At 45.2% G+C, this 17,454-nt stretch overlaps 2 protein-coding genes across 3 annotated transcripts; both read left to right on the top strand.

The window, feature by feature from the left end:
- Positions 1-159: 159 nt before the first annotated feature.
- slc35f2 (solute carrier family 35 member F2) lies at positions 160-4,292 on the top strand. The gene is made up of 9 exons (XM_070982786.1): positions 160-285; positions 964-1,070; positions 1,638-1,810; positions 2,194-2,321; positions 2,857-3,016; positions 3,211-3,367; positions 3,580-3,632; positions 3,740-3,894; positions 4,058-4,292. The coding sequence occupies exons 2-9, from the start codon at positions 973-975 to the stop codon at positions 4,277-4,279; spliced, it is 1,146 nt and encodes a 381-aa protein (XP_070838887.1). The 5' UTR covers positions 160-285; positions 964-972; the 3' UTR covers positions 4,280-4,292.
- A 1,020-nt stretch (positions 4,293-5,312) lies between these two features.
- On the top strand, positions 5,313-16,419 carry elmod1 (ELMO/CED-12 domain containing 1). Of its 2 annotated transcripts, XM_070982787.1 has the most exons (12): positions 5,346-5,523; positions 5,892-5,962; positions 8,710-8,855; positions 9,048-9,076; positions 9,206-9,303; positions 9,535-9,664; positions 10,573-10,706; positions 10,904-10,972; positions 11,434-11,454; positions 12,151-12,201; positions 13,352-13,485; positions 13,783-16,419. In XM_070982787.1, the coding sequence occupies exons 2-12, from the start codon at positions 5,946-5,948 to the stop codon at positions 13,956-13,958; spliced, it is 1,005 nt and encodes a 334-aa protein (XP_070838888.1). In that variant the 5' UTR covers positions 5,346-5,523; positions 5,892-5,945; the 3' UTR covers positions 13,959-16,419. The 2 variants fall into 2 exon arrangements, with proteins under 2 accessions (XP_070838889.1, XP_070838888.1); XM_070982788.1 differs by lacking the exon at positions 11,434-11,454 and having other exon boundaries at positions 5,313-5,523.
- Positions 16,420-17,454: the final 1,035 nt, after the last annotated feature.

The raw sequence follows: 17,454 nt of genomic DNA, 5'->3' as shown, positions 1-17,454 counted from the left end.
ACTCGCGGTGTTTTAAAGTATTAACATTTCACCTCTGCTGCTGGTGAAATCACTGATTCTCATCAGCACCGGGCCAAGTTTGACTGCACGGTGCGGACGTCATTTCGTTCCTTTGGCCAATCAGAGCACAGAAGGCGGCCCTAACTACCACAAGGCTAGATTGATTCCGTCAGGGTGGGAACTTGACCCGCGTGGATGGAAATTTGGCAATAAGGACTGATTTTTGACATGAAGTTCACCGCAGATGGAGGATTTCCCACACCTGCTATGACTGAAGAAGAAAACGTATGTATACACACATCAGCTGTTATTTATTAGAATCCGACTTGTACTAAGTTCGCTTTTATTTAGATATTTGTACTTTACGGGAGCCCCGGTGAATGACGCGTCAGTCGCGCGGAGAAAGCGTGCACGAAACCGCGTTGAGAAAGTGACCATTTTAATATTACTGTGGTTATTAAGAGCCGCTTATGGCGGCCTTGACGGAATTAAACCCATCCTGCGAATCATGATGGGGGACATTAAAATTCGGGATATATCTGATGTCATAAGTGTGGCTTATTATAGAAGAACTTTTCCAAAACGTGCCTACATGGTCGCCTTAAAAGCGGCGACGCCAATGGAGCTTCTCCTTGAAATACAGTGGAAGTACGGTGCTGTTACGGTAACGTGTTAACGTTAGACTGAGTGCGTTAGACTGCAGAAACACAGCAAAATAACCTGTCCGATTTACGTTTTTAGACTCATGATTGTGTTAAGACCGACCAGAATAACAGCTGTATATGTAGATTATTATGGGCCATAATTGCAGTGAGACTCAGACTATGAGCCTCATCAGCCACATTCCTGAGAGATTTAGCGCATGTCTGCCTGAGCAGTCTGATGAAGACAGTAAATGTTGAAGACACTAATGCTTTAATTTAGTCCCAAGGTTTCCATCTGTCATTTCTTCTTTCTTTCTAGGTTTAGCTCATGAAGACAATGGAGGGACGCGAGGGGGAGAGACTGTGTGGGAAGTGCAGGGTCACCTGTGGTTTGTACAGTTACAACCTGAGGGACGTCTTCACATGGTGAGCGCTGATCCGGCCGTTCAGTACAAACACAGGCCATCGTTCAGTCCATGTGTCATTTAGCAGCCTCAGATTCAGGGTCCTGCTTTTGTGGGACACTTAAATAAAACAGAGCCATCGTTATGTTTGATATATTACAGTTATTTGAATTGTTTTGGTGTTTTAACAGCATTTAAGATCTGTTTTACGCTGTGTACTCTGTAACAGGATGCAGGGGTGTACTCTGGGGTGTGTCAGTACATTGTGACGCCACAGGTGGGCGTGGCCACAGGTGTGACTTGTGACAAAGGCTGGAAAGTTTTGGCTCAGAAGCGGGGAAACACTGTTTTTCAGCCTGGTGTTCAGTCGCTCTTTAAGGCAGTGATCTCCGAGTGTTTGGTGAAGTAAACTAATCTGAATTGATCCTTTTGAGTCATCGGGCAGAGCTCCTGATCACAGGTGAACTCTGGAATGTCGGCTGACCCATCCGTCGAGGCTCAGCGCCTCCAGCAGGGAGAGACTCGTGTTTCTTAACGATTCAGAGGTTTGCTCTGCTGCTCACACACGACGGCCTCGCTCTGTCTCCAGGCGTCTGCTGAAGACCATCCTCATGGGACAGGTGCTGTCCATGCTGATCTGCGGGACGGCCGTGAGCTGTCAGTACTTGGCCGATGCCGGGGTGGAGACGCCCGTCCTGCAGAGTTTCCTCAACTACGCCCTGCTGCTGCTCAGCTACACGACGGTCCTCAGCGCCCGCAAAGGTCAGGATGTGTGACGTTCAGAGCGTCCCTGATTGCTAAACTCAACCATTTTTTACAGCTCAGTGCGGGTTTTAAACCTGCGTTTAGTGATTTTCTGGCCACTGGGGGGCAGCAGAAGCAACCTGTGAACACACCGCTGACTTATCGTCACCTTTCATGTGATTTAGAGACACGATGAGCTGAAAGAAGCTATGAATCTCTGCAGGGTTCAGGGCGATAATTCAGCGGGATCATCACTAAGAGCGACTCCATGCGTACAAGATAATATAAAAATATTGATTATGTCAGCTTTAAATGTGGCGGACACATTTTTCTTTAAAATCTGCTGAGATTTTAGTTCTTTTCCTTTTCTTCTCTGAAGAAAACCTTGTGTCTTTCCGCAGGTGAGAGGAACATCCTGCAGATTTTAAAAACCAAGTGGTGGAAGTATTTGGTGATGGGCCTGGCGGATGTGGAGGCAAACTATGCAGTTGTGAAGGCGTACCAGTTCACCACCCTGACCAGTATACAGGTGAGAGACGGCGGTCCTGACGGAGACCTGCTGAACTCGGTGTTACACACTGTACTGCATGTACTGCGTGTACTGTAATGTACTGCATACAGCTGAAATCATCGTGTTAACAAAGATAAAACTTCTTTCCAGTAACTCTTCGTCATGATGTCACCAAAATATGGAAACCAAACACAAAGTGATCAACAAAAAACAGTAACAACATATTTTTCCAAACTGAGTGAAGACCAGAATTTTTGGCTCTGTTTTACACTCAAATAACAATAATTTCAATAATAATATTTCATGTTTTATGTATTGTTTCAAAGCAAAAATGCTCCAGATTTGGCTGGTCTTTGTCTCTGAGGACAAAGACGAGCAGCAGACCCGTTTGGCTTCAGTGACTGAATGGAATAGCCGCTGAGGGATTTGAGCAGGAAGCAGATGTCGATTGAAGACGAGCTGGTGGTGAAGTCAATGGCGGCGCTCTGAGCCCGCCTCCTGGTCCACGCTGTCGTGATGAACGTCATCAGTCTGTCGCTGTGTCGTGTTTCAGCTGCTGGACTGCTTTGTGATCCCGGTCCTGATGGTGCTGTCCTGGTTCTTCCTGAAGACCCGCTACCGGCTGGTCCACTTCATAGCCGTGACGGTGTGTTTGCTGGGGGTGGGGGCCATGGTGGGGGCCGACGTTCTGGCTGGAAGAGACCAGGGATCCAGTGAGGACTCTTATCATACTTACCCATCGTTTCATGCTGCTGTATTTCTCTGCTGAGGATTTCCTCCTCGTTGTTGCTGCATAAATGATTAATATTCTCATCTCATGTTCGACTTCCTCTCTTTCTCTTTCTCTTTCTCTTTCTCTTTCTCTTTCTCTTTCTCTTTCTCTTTCTCTTTCTCTTTCTCTGTGCAGCCAGCGACGTCGTGCTGGGAGACGGGTTGGTCCTGCTCAGTGCTGTCCTCTACGCCGTGTCCAACGTGTGCCAGGAGTACACGGTGAAGAACCTAAGCCGAGTGGAGTTCCTGGGCATGATGGGGCTCTTCGGGACCCTGATCAGCGGCCTGCAGCTGTGGGTCACTTTTTAATCCCTCACAGTAGAGACTTTTATTGGCTGCTTAAATCTAAGAATCCTGTGAGGTTAATCAAACTCTTCACCATCTTCATCATCCGTGCTTCATCACACACAGAGCGTGAAGCTGCAGCCGCTGTGTTTGTGTTCGAGCTTGTTTTTGCTTTAACTCCAGTGTTTCCTCACCTCGCTGACTTTGTGCATCATTGCAGAGCCGTTCTGGAAACTCGAGCAGTGGCTGCAGTCAAGTGGGACCTTCACATTTGTAAGTTGACCTTCTGTGTCAGAGCATGATGAAGAGTCACTGCTGCTGATGTTTTCTTGAAATGTCCCTCGTTGTCTCTGACTGAAGTCGTTGATTGCGTCCCGCAGCGATGCTGTTCGCGGTCTACGTCCTGTGCATGTACGCGCTGTACAGCTTCATGCCCGTCGTGGTGAAGATGACCAGCGCGACCGCGGTCAACCTCTCGCTGCTCACCGCCGACCTCTTCAGCCTCTTCTGCGGCATCTTCCTCTTCCACTACGCAGTGAGTGTCGCTGAAAAGCATCGCGGTCCTTTAGGAGTCAGTCAGCAGCTGAGATAATGTCACATGATGAGCAGGAAGTAAAGGTCGTTCCCAGCATTTTAACTGATCCATAATTACAGAAAACCACAAAGTCTAACGTCTGCGTCTCGTGTCTCACCCTCAGTTTTCCACCCTGTACATCATCTCGTTCGTCGTCATCACTCTGGGCTTCGTCATGTTCAACGCCGTTCCCACGTACTCTGCTTTGCCGGAGTCCGGCTCCATCGAGGACGACGCCGCTGAAGCGTCGGCCGATCGCGTGGTCGAGAGCTCCTCGGACCACCTGCTGGCGGCAGACAGAGACCCTCTGAAAACGGAGACGCTCACCGCCGTCGCTGCTCTATGACTGAATCTGACCTCTGACACGTGTTCCTGTTCGGACATCAAAGAAAATGCAGTTTTATAACCTCATCTGCGACACAGTCTTCAGTTTTACCTGTTACGTCATTATTTCTTTATTAACCTGTTACTGCACTTACAGTCAGTGTCAAACACAGACGATGTGACAGGACAATCCTTTGTTTAAATTAATATATTTGATATTTTACAAACATGTCTCAGTGCTTTTTTAAACCGCTTTCATTGTTAGTTGCATTTTGCTTTTGTTGCCTTCGAAGCTTTTTTCCTGATAGTGTTTAACATGACCTGTAAATCATTCTTCACCTTGTATTGCCAAACGTAAAGCATGTTGACATGCAGGAGGACATTTACTTTTTTACTATTAAATTAATTTTTATATTCTCTCGGCTCTTGATTGTTTTTCAGTTACTTTACACTTTAAATGCGTTTGCTTAGATGTCAGCGTGTCTCAGTGCTGCTTTAACGAGGGTGTCTGCACACATCTGATGAGCTGGAGATATGACAGATATTTAGAGACAAAGTATATTTGGCTGTTAGATACAAGCAGAGCATCAAGGTTTCCTGCCCGGAGAGGTGGCGCCACCTACTGCTTAAACCACCTCCCGATAACCTCATCACAGCAGTGGGTGAAAACAAGCATTTACTCACATTTTCTTTTGCTGATTTTCTTGAAATTAATTTGAAATTTGCACAACCCTTTGAAAGAAACTCAGCTGGTGTTGTGCTTCCAGCTTGTTGTGCTGCCCCCAAGTGGCCAAAAAGGTCAATGCAGGTTAAAAGCGTTAACACAGTAATATCTACTGTCCTGCAGACTGATGACAGAAATGTCACCTCTGAGGCCACAGGTCCACCTCCAGCAGCACCCAGCAGTGTTTTAACGGTGCTGAGCAGGACTCTTCTCCTCTGCTCACTTTGACATTTCAGTGCATGTAAAACACTTCTTACTATAAAAATAAACTGTCAGATTTGGTCTTTAGGGCACAATCTAACCACATGATGTCAGGGCGTTTTAAAGCTTTATCTGGAGGAAGTGGGGAGCAGAGGATGCACGCATTGATCCCAGTGCTGTGCTGGAGGAGGTTTCCCTGCGCTGCATTGCTGTGCTGTAGCTTTTAGACTGAACCTCAGTCAGTGATTGTCATCATGGAGGAGCAGCAGGCGACTGTAGCCGAGTGAAGAGGACAAGACGCTGCATCCACCCCCTGCTTCAACCGCTCTCATTTATAACCGGTAAGACCTCATATTCTTTAGTATTTCACAGATTTTATTGCGTTCATTTCCTGCTCAGCGACGTTACGCGCGTCGTCCGTTGCTGCGGATTATGCAGCGTGTTTGTGCTAATCAGACCGGAGACCATCGAGCATTAATAACCTGCTTTTACCGGATTACGCCTCTCTGGAAGGTGAAATAAACGTTCATAAGGCTCGAGGACGGGCTCTGTTTGGTGTTAGGCAGCAGGGACGCAGCGCGGCGGCGGCACCGCGGAGGAACCGCAGCCGCGGCTGAGAGCGTTCAGCACCGCGGACAGCTCCGCAGCCGCGCGGCCTGAGCCGGCCTCATCCACACACATGAAAAACACTCATCTCATCTGTTTTCAGGTGATCCCTCCACAGAAAGACGCCGAACACACCTGAGAGGAGACAGCCGACAAGATGAAGCATTTCCTGAGGTAAAGAGGCTCCTGCAGGAGGTGCGGGGCTGAATTCATGTATGTTAAAAGGTGAAGAATATTCATGGTGGTGATTCGTTCACAGAAAATACTGCTGACTGCCTTCTCCCAGTTCTCCCATTTAAGCTCTTCCCAATCGATTATGATATCATGTGGCCAGTAAGTGTTTGCTGTGGGTGAAGCTCAGAAAAGAGGCCTTTTCATTATGGAGCACATGGAAACCAGGAGGTGTCTCTATTAATAGTCCTGTTGCTTTCTGATTGATTTCTTTCATGAGAAACATTTTGCACTGATGAAAGCAGAGCAGCACAGTGTTTAACATGCAGGCCATATCTTCATTAATGACCCTTGTTATTGGTTTTACATAACTCTGAAGACACTGATTTTTATTTCAGTCCCAGTTTGCACATAGACGTTTATAATTAAGACATAAAAAGGCATTAAGGTTTGCTCTTCTAATCAAAAGAATAAATCTGTTAGAAAACATTTTATGGTTGACGTTTTACTGCGTTTTCCTTTTATCTCAAAGCTTTTTACGTCCATTTGCGTTTAATGAGCGGTGCAGTCCTGCAGAGGCTGCCAAGTGTTTTTCCCACTGACAGCTGTGCTTGTTCAGTCATTATACTAATGTGCTGGAATGAACTGCTAATAGTTAACTGATGGAAAAATGATTCATGCAGCGCCTTCAATAGATTTGTCTGATCGGAGTATTCACAGTAATTTAAAGGGGAGCTCCAGTGATTTAATAATGGACGTCTGCACAGTTGAGAACTTGCAAAAGGCAGATTAAATAAGCAGAAGGTCCAAATCTACCCAACGTCCCACAACATGCAGCCAACAGTCGCCCGGCCTCTTCTAAGAAACTCCTCACTTCCTGTTTGTGACGCAGGCTTTCTCTATTAGTGGTATTAAAGTCCAAACTGACATGTGCATAACCACCAAAAACTGGACACTTAACCCACATTCTTCTTCTTCTTCTTCTTCTTCTTCTTCTTCTTCTTCTTCTTCTTCTTCTTCTTCTTCTTCTTCTTCTTCTTATTATTATTATTATTATTATTATTATTATTATCAGGATGAAGTCCTGGTTAACAGTCCTGCATTTCTGAGTGAGCGCTGTGCAAGTGAGATATATCACACAAACAGGAAGCGTGTGAGGACATTTGGGCATCCTCATTATCTCCTGAAACTCTTTCTGAGCTCTACATGACGACTGCATTGTGTAAAATTAGCGGAGCGTCTCTTTAAAATGAGGCTCACAGACGTTTTCTTTGCATGACACCTGACGTGTCTGCTCAGTCTAACCTCTGGATCCTCCTTCCATCAGCGCCTCTTTGTGCTCGCCTCCCTGAAGGTTGACAAAATGACAGAGTGTCTCTATGAGCTGTTTAACATGCCAGTCTCACCCGCGGGCCTACGGAAGGAGGAATTAATCATTCAGGACTGTACTTACACCTCCTCTTTTGTTGATGTAAGATGATATTATGCTGTGATCGCTGAGCTTCAGGAGGATTTATTCCTGCCTGAAAAGGTTGTAAACTCAATTCCACAGAAACAAACAAAGAGGGAAGTGAGGCACCGCTCGAGTGGCTCAGAGGGAAGTTTGGACGTTACTCAAAGTGCAGCTTGTGCTTGTGTATTTTCTCAGCTTCATGCTAATGTTAGCCCCGAGAACAGGTGAAAAATGATGACACCTGCGTCTGACTCTTCTGTTTGGTGTTTCAGGGTCCTGAAATCAGACGCTGGAAGGTTTTACATTGAAATAACATGACATGTGTGCAGAGGGAAGCAGGTGAAGGCTGGAAATCATTCAGTCTCACTCTCTTAATGGGTCACTGTGCATTTCCCAAGACGCAAATCTCCATTTTCATTCTCGGTGTCACCTGTAAAAATAGAACACTTTGATTCGCTGCAAGTCGAACCCGACAGACAAGACGAGCTGCAGCTTTATGGCTTCATGTGTTCATCCTGCTTCTGTTCCGCCGTGATCTTCATACTGACTTCATCCTCTGCATCCGCGTGCATTCATACTGTGCTAAAGGTCAAATGTTCTTCGCAAACAATCACAATTTCAGAAGAAAGGTATCAGAGCTGCAGCGAACAAATACTTAAAATAATAAAATTATTTTCTGGATTAATTATCAGGTCTGTAAAATCTGAGAAAATAATGCTCATCTCTGTATCTGAGAGCACAAGATGACGTCATTAAAAGTCTTCAAATGTTCAAAAGACAAAAAAATATTCAGTTTATATCATATAAGACCAAGAAAAGCTGAAAATGTTCCCATAAAATTAATGTTTGGCATGTTTGCTTGAAAAATTACTTCAGTTATTAATCATTGAATAATCATTGCAGCTATAAAATGTATTGAAGATATCTTAAAGATTAAGGAGACATAATAAGCTTCAGTATTGCAGAGGTCAGTGCAGGGCTTCAGACCTTTGAAGGGACAGCGTGGACGTGGTCTCAGGCTCGTGGACCAGATCAGTCGTATAGGCGGTAAGATGATGAGCGAGACAGGAAACGGGAGGAAGAACCAATTCTACTACACTAAATTTCTCTCAGCTTCTTTCTGAAATACTGGATATTTCTCAGGCGTCTGAAAGCTGCTCAGATGAAACAGTGTGAGAGAAGAACATCTGCTCACATGCAGTGAAGACGAGACCCTGCCGGCTTTAAAGACGCTGCGAATCACTTCTGTAGTTCAGTGCGAACATCTCGCTAACTCCTGCTGTGCTCTCCTCTCCAGAGTGCTGACCCAGTTCTTCGTGTTCCTCTACTGTAAATGTCTGTGGCGGGGCCTGAAGTTTGTCGTCAGGAAGTTTACGGGCCGCTGCGAGCTGCAGCGAATCTGCTACAACAACAAGCATGGCGCCCGCCGGACCCTCAAGATAGGTAGACCCGCTGCTGCCTGCCTGCCTGCACGCTGTCTGACTGTTTGTAAATGTGTTCATTCCCTGAGTTTACTTCTATTTTATCTGTAGTTCAGGTTTCAGAAGGACCATGAAGTGAATGAATGTCCATATCTGCCTTGAACCATATTCAAAATAAATGCAGTTGTCTCACTTTGCAACCATTTCTTTCCAGAATCATCTCTGAGGTACTCCAAGAATGAGGTACGGGTCTCTAAATCTACGAATAAGCTCAACATATGTCCAATGTAACCCAGGTGTGACGCTCAATCTTCCACGCTTCCTTATATTCCCGCTTCCCTCTCCTTTCTGCCGTCTTGCCGTCGTCTCTAGCTGCTGCAGTCCGCCCTCAGCGTCCATCCAGACAAAGTGGAGAAAACCATCGACGACATCATGGCCTTGAAGAAGATCAACCCCGACACCAACCCTCAGTGAGACGCTACAGTTCACGTCTCGTTTGTGTTACTTCAGCACTAATTGGAGGGTGTTGTGGTAAATTAGAGGTTATCACCTGACGAGCTGTGAAAGTAACACATACGTCCTCCTCAGCGAGCCAGTGAACCCCCCAGACCCAAACACTGTTCTTATACATGGCAGGTCACTGCGTTAAGAGGCCTGAATCCCCTGTAACAGACAGCCTTCCTCTCCCCGTCTGTCCCCAGGCTGGGCATCTCTCTTCAGGCCAGCCTGCTGCAGATCGTGGGCTACAGGAGCCTGGTGGCCGAGGTGGAGAAGCTGCGCCGGGAGCCCTACGACTGTGAAAACGCAGAACATGAGGATAAACTGATGAAGGTGCGCCGCTCTCTGAGGCTGTCTGAAGTGCAAAAACAACAACAGGAATAATCCCTATATATAACCTCCTGTGGTTCACCCCCAGCCACTGACAGGATGCCCCCAACCTCAAACACCCCTTTACCGACACGGCCATTTATTTCTTATTCTTCTTCTTATTTTTTTTAGCTAACTATTTAAAATGCTCAGCCTTTCATATCCAGTGGTTCCAAACATTCATCCATTACTTTCAGCTTTGTCAACTCTTCATCCATTTGTTTTAGCATTTCAATTATTTATCCATTACTTATAGCTAGCTATTTTAGCCCTTTAGCCATTAGCTATTCTGCTATTTAGCTAATTGTTTGTTAACTTCAGATTTGTCGCACTATGTGAACTGTTCACTGATTTGAACTATTCAAGACTTAAAGCTAATTTAACTATTGAAACTCTTTAATCAGTCACAGCTCGTGAGTTCCCATTAATTTTAGCGATGCATTTCAACTATTTATCCATTTCATAAAGCGAACTACAGTATTTCTGATATTTAATTTGAGCTATTTCAGCTCTCTATGAATTAAATGTAGGTATGATTTGAACTATTTACCCTTTAGCTAGTTATTACAGCCGTTTATCCATTAGCCTTTTCAACCATTTAACCTTTACTTTTAGCTGAGTACTTCAGCTGTTCATGCAGTAACATTAGCCGTCTGTTTAAAGTATTTATCCAATGCTTTTTATCAAACAGTTTCAACATTACTTTCAGGTATTTCAACTGTTCTTTGACATGTTTTTGCTGTTCATCAGCTGCTGGCCGTCATATTTAGAAAGCTGTCTTGTCAAGAATTGTGCTAAGCTCTGTGTGTGTGTGTGTGTGTGTGTGTGTGTGTGTGTGTGTATGTGCGTGTGTGTGTGTGTGTGTGTTGTAGCTGTGGAAGGAGCTGCGTCCTGACACTCCCCTCACCGGCCGCATCTCTAAACAGTGGTGTGAAATTGGTTTTCAAGGCAGCGATCCTAAGACTGACTTCAGAGGGATGGGCCTGCTGGGTCTGCACAACCTGCTGTGAGCTCCCATCACCTCGGCTCCTTAGACACCGATCATAATCCAAACAAACAGTCAGACAACCTTAAACTGTGTGAACCCTGTTAAACACTGATGTGTTTTATGCGATCGATCGTTCATAATCTACACCGTGCACAGGTTAAAGGCTGAGTGCGATCACACTCCCTTTTCCTGAAGCGTCTCTCGTCTCTTCGCAGGTATTTCGCAGAACATGACAAGGCCACCGCTCTGCAGATGCTCCACGACTCCCTGCAACCAAAGCACAAGTACGGCAGCCATGTTTTTCTCCACTTTGACTGAAGCATGATAAAATTAAAGGAATACACCAAGTGTTTTTGTAGAAAGTCTCTCTGAAGAAATGGCAGTTTTTAGCAGATGTAAAGCAACTCGGTAAGAGAAAATGTTAGCTGAAACTAGCTTTACAGCAGACGAGTGGAGTGCATGAAGAGCTTAAAGAGCTCAAGCTTTATTCATCCATGCCGACACGTGGTGTATCCCCTCACCCTTTAACTGCACTCACTCATTCATACTCTGCGTGATTATATTCATTCCTACAGCTTGATGTCATTCACTGCGTCATCTCTTATCGAGCGCTGCTGCTTGTGTTGCTTGTCATCGGCTTCTCAGTGAGCTGTCCCATTTCACAAATGAAGATTCACCTTCTTTCTCTCCTCCACCTCCACCCCTCTGCCCATGCCTCCCTCTCTGACTCTCACATGCACTGTAGGAGCACACACAGAAAGCCAAGGTACCTGGTTTCACTTTCATTCTTTCACTGCATTCATAGCTTTGTTTTGGTTGTTGTTTCATGCTTTTAAAGCTGCTCTAAGCACAATTTACCGACGTGTAAACACCCGCTCTAATCTGAAACAGGGACGAGACAGCACTGTGTCAATTACTGATCAGTTTTTAAAGTGAAACTATGCATTGACCCGTTTTTAAAGATTAACATCTACAGTCAGAACAAATGAACCCACCTGAGAAGGGAAAGAGAAGTCAGAAAGAACTGAGACGGTCTTTTTCTGGACAATAAGAACATTATAGAATAACATCGGCCTTATCTCTTAATGGACATCTGCAAAAGCTAAAAATATAACATTATTTAATTGGTTCAGCCTCATATCGTTAGTGGGAATTAAGCCCAGAAACAAACAGAGTTAACAAACAAAACATTTCCTGTTAATTAAAATCTATGTACAGAAACAGACTCGTGCTTAAATCACGCTCCTTTGGTACAAACTTTAAAGTCACAATGAGCTGAGGATTAAAAGTCCTTGTAATTATCTGCACTTCTTATTCATCTGCAGTTTATTTTTAGATCAAAATCCTTTCAATGTAAATTAATTGAGATGTGAGCGTAGCCGTTGATTAAACTTTGATGCACTCAGTGTTGGCTCACGTGTCGACTGAAGTGTGTGTGTGTGTGTGTGTGTGTCCTTCACAGCGAGATCAACAAGCCTGAATGGGAACAGAAGAACTTCGACAAAGCTATTGGGTAAGTGTGTGTGTGTGTGTGTGTGTGTGTGTGTGTGTGTGTGTGTGTGTGTGTGGTGGAGGCAGAACTGGGCTACTGCTGCTGCATCTGTGTGAGGTTTGGCCTCAATACAGAGCTGTTTCAGTAGGGGGGGTGATGTGGCTGTGATGTGTGTGTGTGTGTGTGTGTGTGTGTGTGTGTGTGTGTGTGTGTTAACAGGCAGGAGGTGTTTACGCTGCGTGTCCTTCTGCCTCCAGCCTCCATCTAATCTCCAGAAACAGATATCTGCTTATGAACGCAGACTCTGACAGAAAGAGACGAGACTCGGCTACTGGAAGCTTCTTTGTTGTATTAGGTCACAGTACAAGAGTATTGACCAATCATGTTCGAGCAGGCTTTGGTTACCTGCAGGTAAACAGTCTGTGTGGTGAGCAGGAGAGGACGCTACACCACCATCAGGCGAGAGCTGATGATTGATCTCCAGCAGCTGCGATAAGCACTGACTGTAAAAAGTTAGGGAAAATCGTCTTCTGCTCACCGAGTCCTGTGAGGACGCGCCAGCAGAGCAGCAAGCTGTAAACTGCCCGTCACTTCCTGTCCCGTCGAGTCTGACGACTGTACAGCGTCCAAACTAAAGGGATGGTTCATGAAGGGGCAGCTGGGAGGTTTTAAACTCAAAACGATGGCGAGCCTTCACAAAAAGTGGCTGCTGGGACACAAAGTTTGATGAAAATTTGGATGTTTAGAATTAGTTTTTACATTCAGATCTTTATGACTAGGGTAGATTTTTGCAAGGAAACCATGATTTTAACACCTTCAGCTTCTATTGCAGTCGCTTCCTCTGCATTTGTTTCACCACTGTTTGTGAAAAAGTGTTTCCACATCCTAAGACAGATTAACGTCCGTCACAGAGGTCGCTGTTAGAAGTTGAAGTTTTGTGTGATTTTGACAAACTTTAATTTAATCATCTTAAAGCAGCTGCAGAAACCTTCTAACCTGGTTTGGTTGCAGAAGTTTCGTTTCGTTCATACCTACAACGTTCACCAACACTCTCCTCTTCATCTGTGATCTGATCTGATCTGAGGTCTGTTAAAAATCACTCAACCAATAAAACCATCAAACGAGGAAGAAGCAGCTTCCTCCAAACTAACGTCTGTGTGTCTTCATGCAGCTACTCTTTCGCCATCGTGGGCATCAACATCACAGACCTGGCCTACTCTCTGCTGGTGAGCGGAGCTCTGAAGACACACCTGTACAACGTGGCCCCGGAGATGCCGAGCCTGCTGCACTTCCAGCAGACCTTCTGTGAGTCCAGCTCATCGGGACGGGTTTTCAATGTTCTCTTGCTTTCCAGCAAAGTCAGATATTAATCAGGATCGACCGTTGTCGACCGATGTTGGCCTGTTTTGGTTCACCTGTGATTGTAATGTCTGAAACATCAGACCTGCAGGAAGCCAAAGCCGATGATGTGAAAGAGTCTACAAAGGCACAATTCTTTGAAGATTCACTGCGTTCATGCACAAGTGATCCATTGTTAATATAGAAAGAGAAATTACACTCACTTCAAAGACCATGAACTTAAAGACCTTTCCTTCTTGGCAGGTTACCTGATGCAGGAGTTTCACCGTTTCTGGATCGAGGAGGATCCCAGCGACATCATGGAGTTCAACCGGGTCCGCTCCAAGTTCCACCGGAGGATCCTGCGACAGCTGAAGAACCCGGACATGGCTCTGTGCCCCCACTTCTCCGCCTCCGACCTCCACCTGGTCAACCTCTAAACACACCCCCCCGCCCCGTGACCTCCCCACGGCCCTCACTGAGCCCCCCCACGTCCTCACAGAGGTCTCCCCCGGATGTCCGGTAGGCCCAGTAAAAATCAGAAATCAGAAAACTTCACCCTCAAACTGCTGGACACATCTGGGGAGACGCTCTTCCTTCCCTGCTCAGCCCACCTCCTCCCAGCTAACGTCATGTCGCGTCACTGCCAAAAGCTCACTCCACACACACACACACACACACGCACACACACGCACACACACGCACACACACGCACACACACACTGCCTCTACGCCCTCACTGCAGCGTTACACCACCAGCATCAGAGATGACCATAGCGATTGTAGCTGTGCATGAGGAGGCCGCACCACACCATCCCGACTCATCGTTAGCGTTGCTTTAATGATTCATGACGATTGTATCACAGCCGTTACGCCTCAGTTATGGACCCTGTGCTTCTTCTCATATCAAACCAAATTTACTTTCTCAGCCAAAAACCCCTCTCAGACCGCAGCGAGTCGAGCTCAAACGTGTCAAAGCAGTATTTTGTATTCCAGATGAAGAGCTACAGTCACAATGATTTGTCAAAGGACGCCGGGCCAGGCCACCTCTGTCTGTGTTAGGTCACTGAAGTAGATTGTACTGTACTTTTTATGTCATCGTGACGTCCACGCCTGAGACTTCTCCTTGCCAAAATATCGAATGTGGAGAAGCTTCAATCACGGCAGCAGTTTGTTTCTTGTGAGCTCAGATGTAAGTTTTGTAAACCTGCTAAATGATGTTCAGAAATGTATATAAGACACATGTTGAAGGTGTGGCATTACGCAGCACTGTTCCCGCTTTGGACGCTAAAATATTTATTTACACTCGCATTCACAGGCAGAAAACTCATCTGGGAACATTTTATGAACATTTTTTCAGGTTTGCAGACCTTTGATTTGACCCCTGCACAGTTTCTGTTCTGAATGTTCCTCGCGCTCACGATTGTTTGATTCTGTTTTAATCCATTGAATGTGACACTGAGTCCACTGTTGTATCAGCCAAAGCAATAATTTACATCCATGACACTGCACATTTCTTTAAATGTATTGATTTGCACCGTGCGTGCCTGCGTCTCCTTTTACTGTCCGACTCAGAGCTGGACTGCCGATCGCTTTGCAGCTGCTCCACGTGGCGTTAACGGAGGTAAAATATCACCACGTGAACTTTAATTATAGTAAACAAATGTCCTCAGAAGTCTGCCATTTTACAGCGTCCCAGCCTGAAACCTGCTGAACGTCTTTGTCGGCAGGATGGGACAGGAAGCAGGGGAGTTCATGGACAGCGTAGTTTTAATGTGACTGAGCATGAACATGGTCCTACCTGTGCTAAAAGTGCTGCTCATAATATAAATAAATTAGACTGTAGAGTCGCTGCACAGGGGATGAATGAAGCGTTTCACACAAACAGCAGAGAGCCGAGAGTGAAGACAGAGACGTTGACCAGCCAGTCAACGCAGAGCTCCACGCTTCAACAATCACCTTTTAAAAAGCACTTTTTACCAACACCCAGGTGTCGCTGTCGGCTCCCTGCTGTGGACTGAGAGCATATTTAATCATTCACTTTGTCTGTTTTACCCACAAAGCCCCACTGAGATAAGAAATCTGTGTGCTCGTAGAACACAGAAGATTAAAAAGCAGCAACGTCCCGAAGAGCTGCAACGATTCGTCGATTAGCTGTTTCGATAATCGATTCATCGGTTTGACTAAAGGAAATTAATTTTTTGGCTCTTTTGTGACAGTAAACTGAACATCTTTTGCAGCATCATTCTGATTGTTATCTCAGCTCTGAGTCATACTTTTAGGCTTCAGTGTAAAATAAATGAATCTGACCCCCCACCCCCTCACCCCCACCCTCGTTCTTCACGGCAGTGCTGCCTCACGTGATCATGTGACCATCGGATTTAACGTTCACGAGCGTCCTCGGCGCACACGTGGAGCCGTGCGCTCTTACTTCCCGGCCATGCTTGCACTGTTGGTTGTGTTTTAGTCGTGTTGATATCTTGGTCCCATTGCAGTGAAGCTCCGTCAGTGTTTTGCAGCTGTTTACTTCAGTGAATGTCGCCGCTGCTTCCATCTCCTGCTCGCGTTTTGTTTCGCTTTGCTATGGTCAGCTTTGCACTATTGTAAACATGAAGATGCAGTTTCCTTTATGATGATAAATCAGTACTTTGTGGTATTAGGAGTATAAGGGCCAATGTGTCCCACGATACTGTAGATGAAGTTAAGTACCTGCTGCTGTACATTGTGCTTTGAAACGGTCTGTGAGACCACACGATCTGCATGAGGATGTTTTCACTGTCACTGATGTGACATCTGTATTCTTCACTAAGGCCTGAAGAACTTCTCGATATTGTAACTGTGTGCTTCATTTGTCTGTGCTGTACTTTTTGAGACCACAATAAAACTTAAATGTCAGTTAAAGTACACGTGACTCTTTATTTATTCATATATTCATGCTGCGGTGCCTCTGACACAAACTCTGTGGGTGTTACCATGAAGTATTCAGAGCAAAATGTACTTAAAGTATTCAAAGTAAAAGTACTTTTTATGCAGAATGACTCCTTTCAAAGTGTTATTTCATTACAGTTATCATAATTTTCTGTAACAGCATTTTAATCTTGTAGTTTGTCGACTTTAGATGTTTTTTAACTGTGAAATCTTTAACTGAAAAGTATTTATTAATGTTAAATACATGTAGTGGAGTAAAAAGTACGATATTTCCCTCTGCAATACAGAAGTATAAAGAAATATAAAACAGAAATACTTAAAGTACTTCAAATCTGTACTTAAGTATGTACTGAGTCACATTGCTGTGAAGTCTTTGGCTGTCAGTTAATGAGCATTAAACTGGTATTAAACTGGTGTTTAAAGCTGTTTCCACCGTGTGCAACCCAGCAATGAGCTGCTGAACACAGTGGAGCATTTAGCAGCTAAAAGGAGGGAGAATATTGGACTAATGTCCATAAACTGAACAGAAATACGACTCCAGGTGAGCGATCATGTTGCTCTGCGGCGAACAGACAAGTTCGTCCTCTGACAACATGAGTTTACAACTTGTTCTGTTGCCTCCAAGTGGCCCAAAAAAATCAGACATACAGGTGTGCTTATCTGAAAATACTGCCATTTAAAGCACTGTTAATTATTTGTTTGCCTTTTTCTTTTCTTAGCTTAAATCCTGGACTGATTGAACGAATCTCAGGTGTGTGATCAGGTGAGTGGGCAGGTGGGCGTGGCTGGCAGGGGAGTGACAGTGAACCTGCTGGCTGAGCAGGTGAGCAGATGAAAGCTCGTTGCTCATGTTGTTTTTCTGCCATTTGGAGGCAGCAGGTAACGAACAGCTGTTGGTTTTAGACTTCCTGCTTCAGCTGGAAACAAAGCTGATGAGAAAAAAATGTTCTAAAATCACAACAAAGAGCTGAAAGAAGCCACAGATCTCTGCTGGGCTGACAGGGACGA

The sequence above is a fragment of the Chaetodon trifascialis genome, chromosome 16 (genome assembly GCF_039877785.1).
Source record: "Chaetodon trifascialis isolate fChaTrf1 chromosome 16, fChaTrf1.hap1, whole genome shotgun sequence".
Classification (NCBI taxonomy): domain Eukaryota; kingdom Metazoa; phylum Chordata; class Actinopteri; order Chaetodontiformes; family Chaetodontidae; genus Chaetodon; species Chaetodon trifascialis.
This window is presented reverse-complemented; position numbering and strand designations above follow the sequence as displayed.

Excerpts from the sequence above, each read along its gene's own strand:
- slc35f2 (XM_070982786.1), top strand. The coding sequence starts at position 973 with ATGAAGACAATGGAGGGACGCGAGGGGGAGAGACTGTGTGGGAAGTGC. Across the intron at positions 1,071-1,637 it reads CTGAGGGACGTCTTCACATG|GCGTCTGCTGAAGACCATCC; the intron begins GTGAGCGCTGAT and ends CTCTGTCTCCAG. Across the intron at positions 2,322-2,856 it reads CCACCCTGACCAGTATACAG|CTGCTGGACTGCTTTGTGAT; the intron begins GTGAGAGACGGC and ends GTCGTGTTTCAG.
- elmod1 (XM_070982787.1), top strand. Across the intron at positions 11,455-12,150 it reads AGCACACACAGAAAGCCAAG|CGAGATCAACAAGCCTGAAT; the intron begins GTACCTGGTTTC and ends TGTCCTTCACAG. Across the intron at positions 13,486-13,782 it reads GCACTTCCAGCAGACCTTCT|GTTACCTGATGCAGGAGTTT; the intron begins GTGAGTCCAGCT and ends CCTTCTTGGCAG.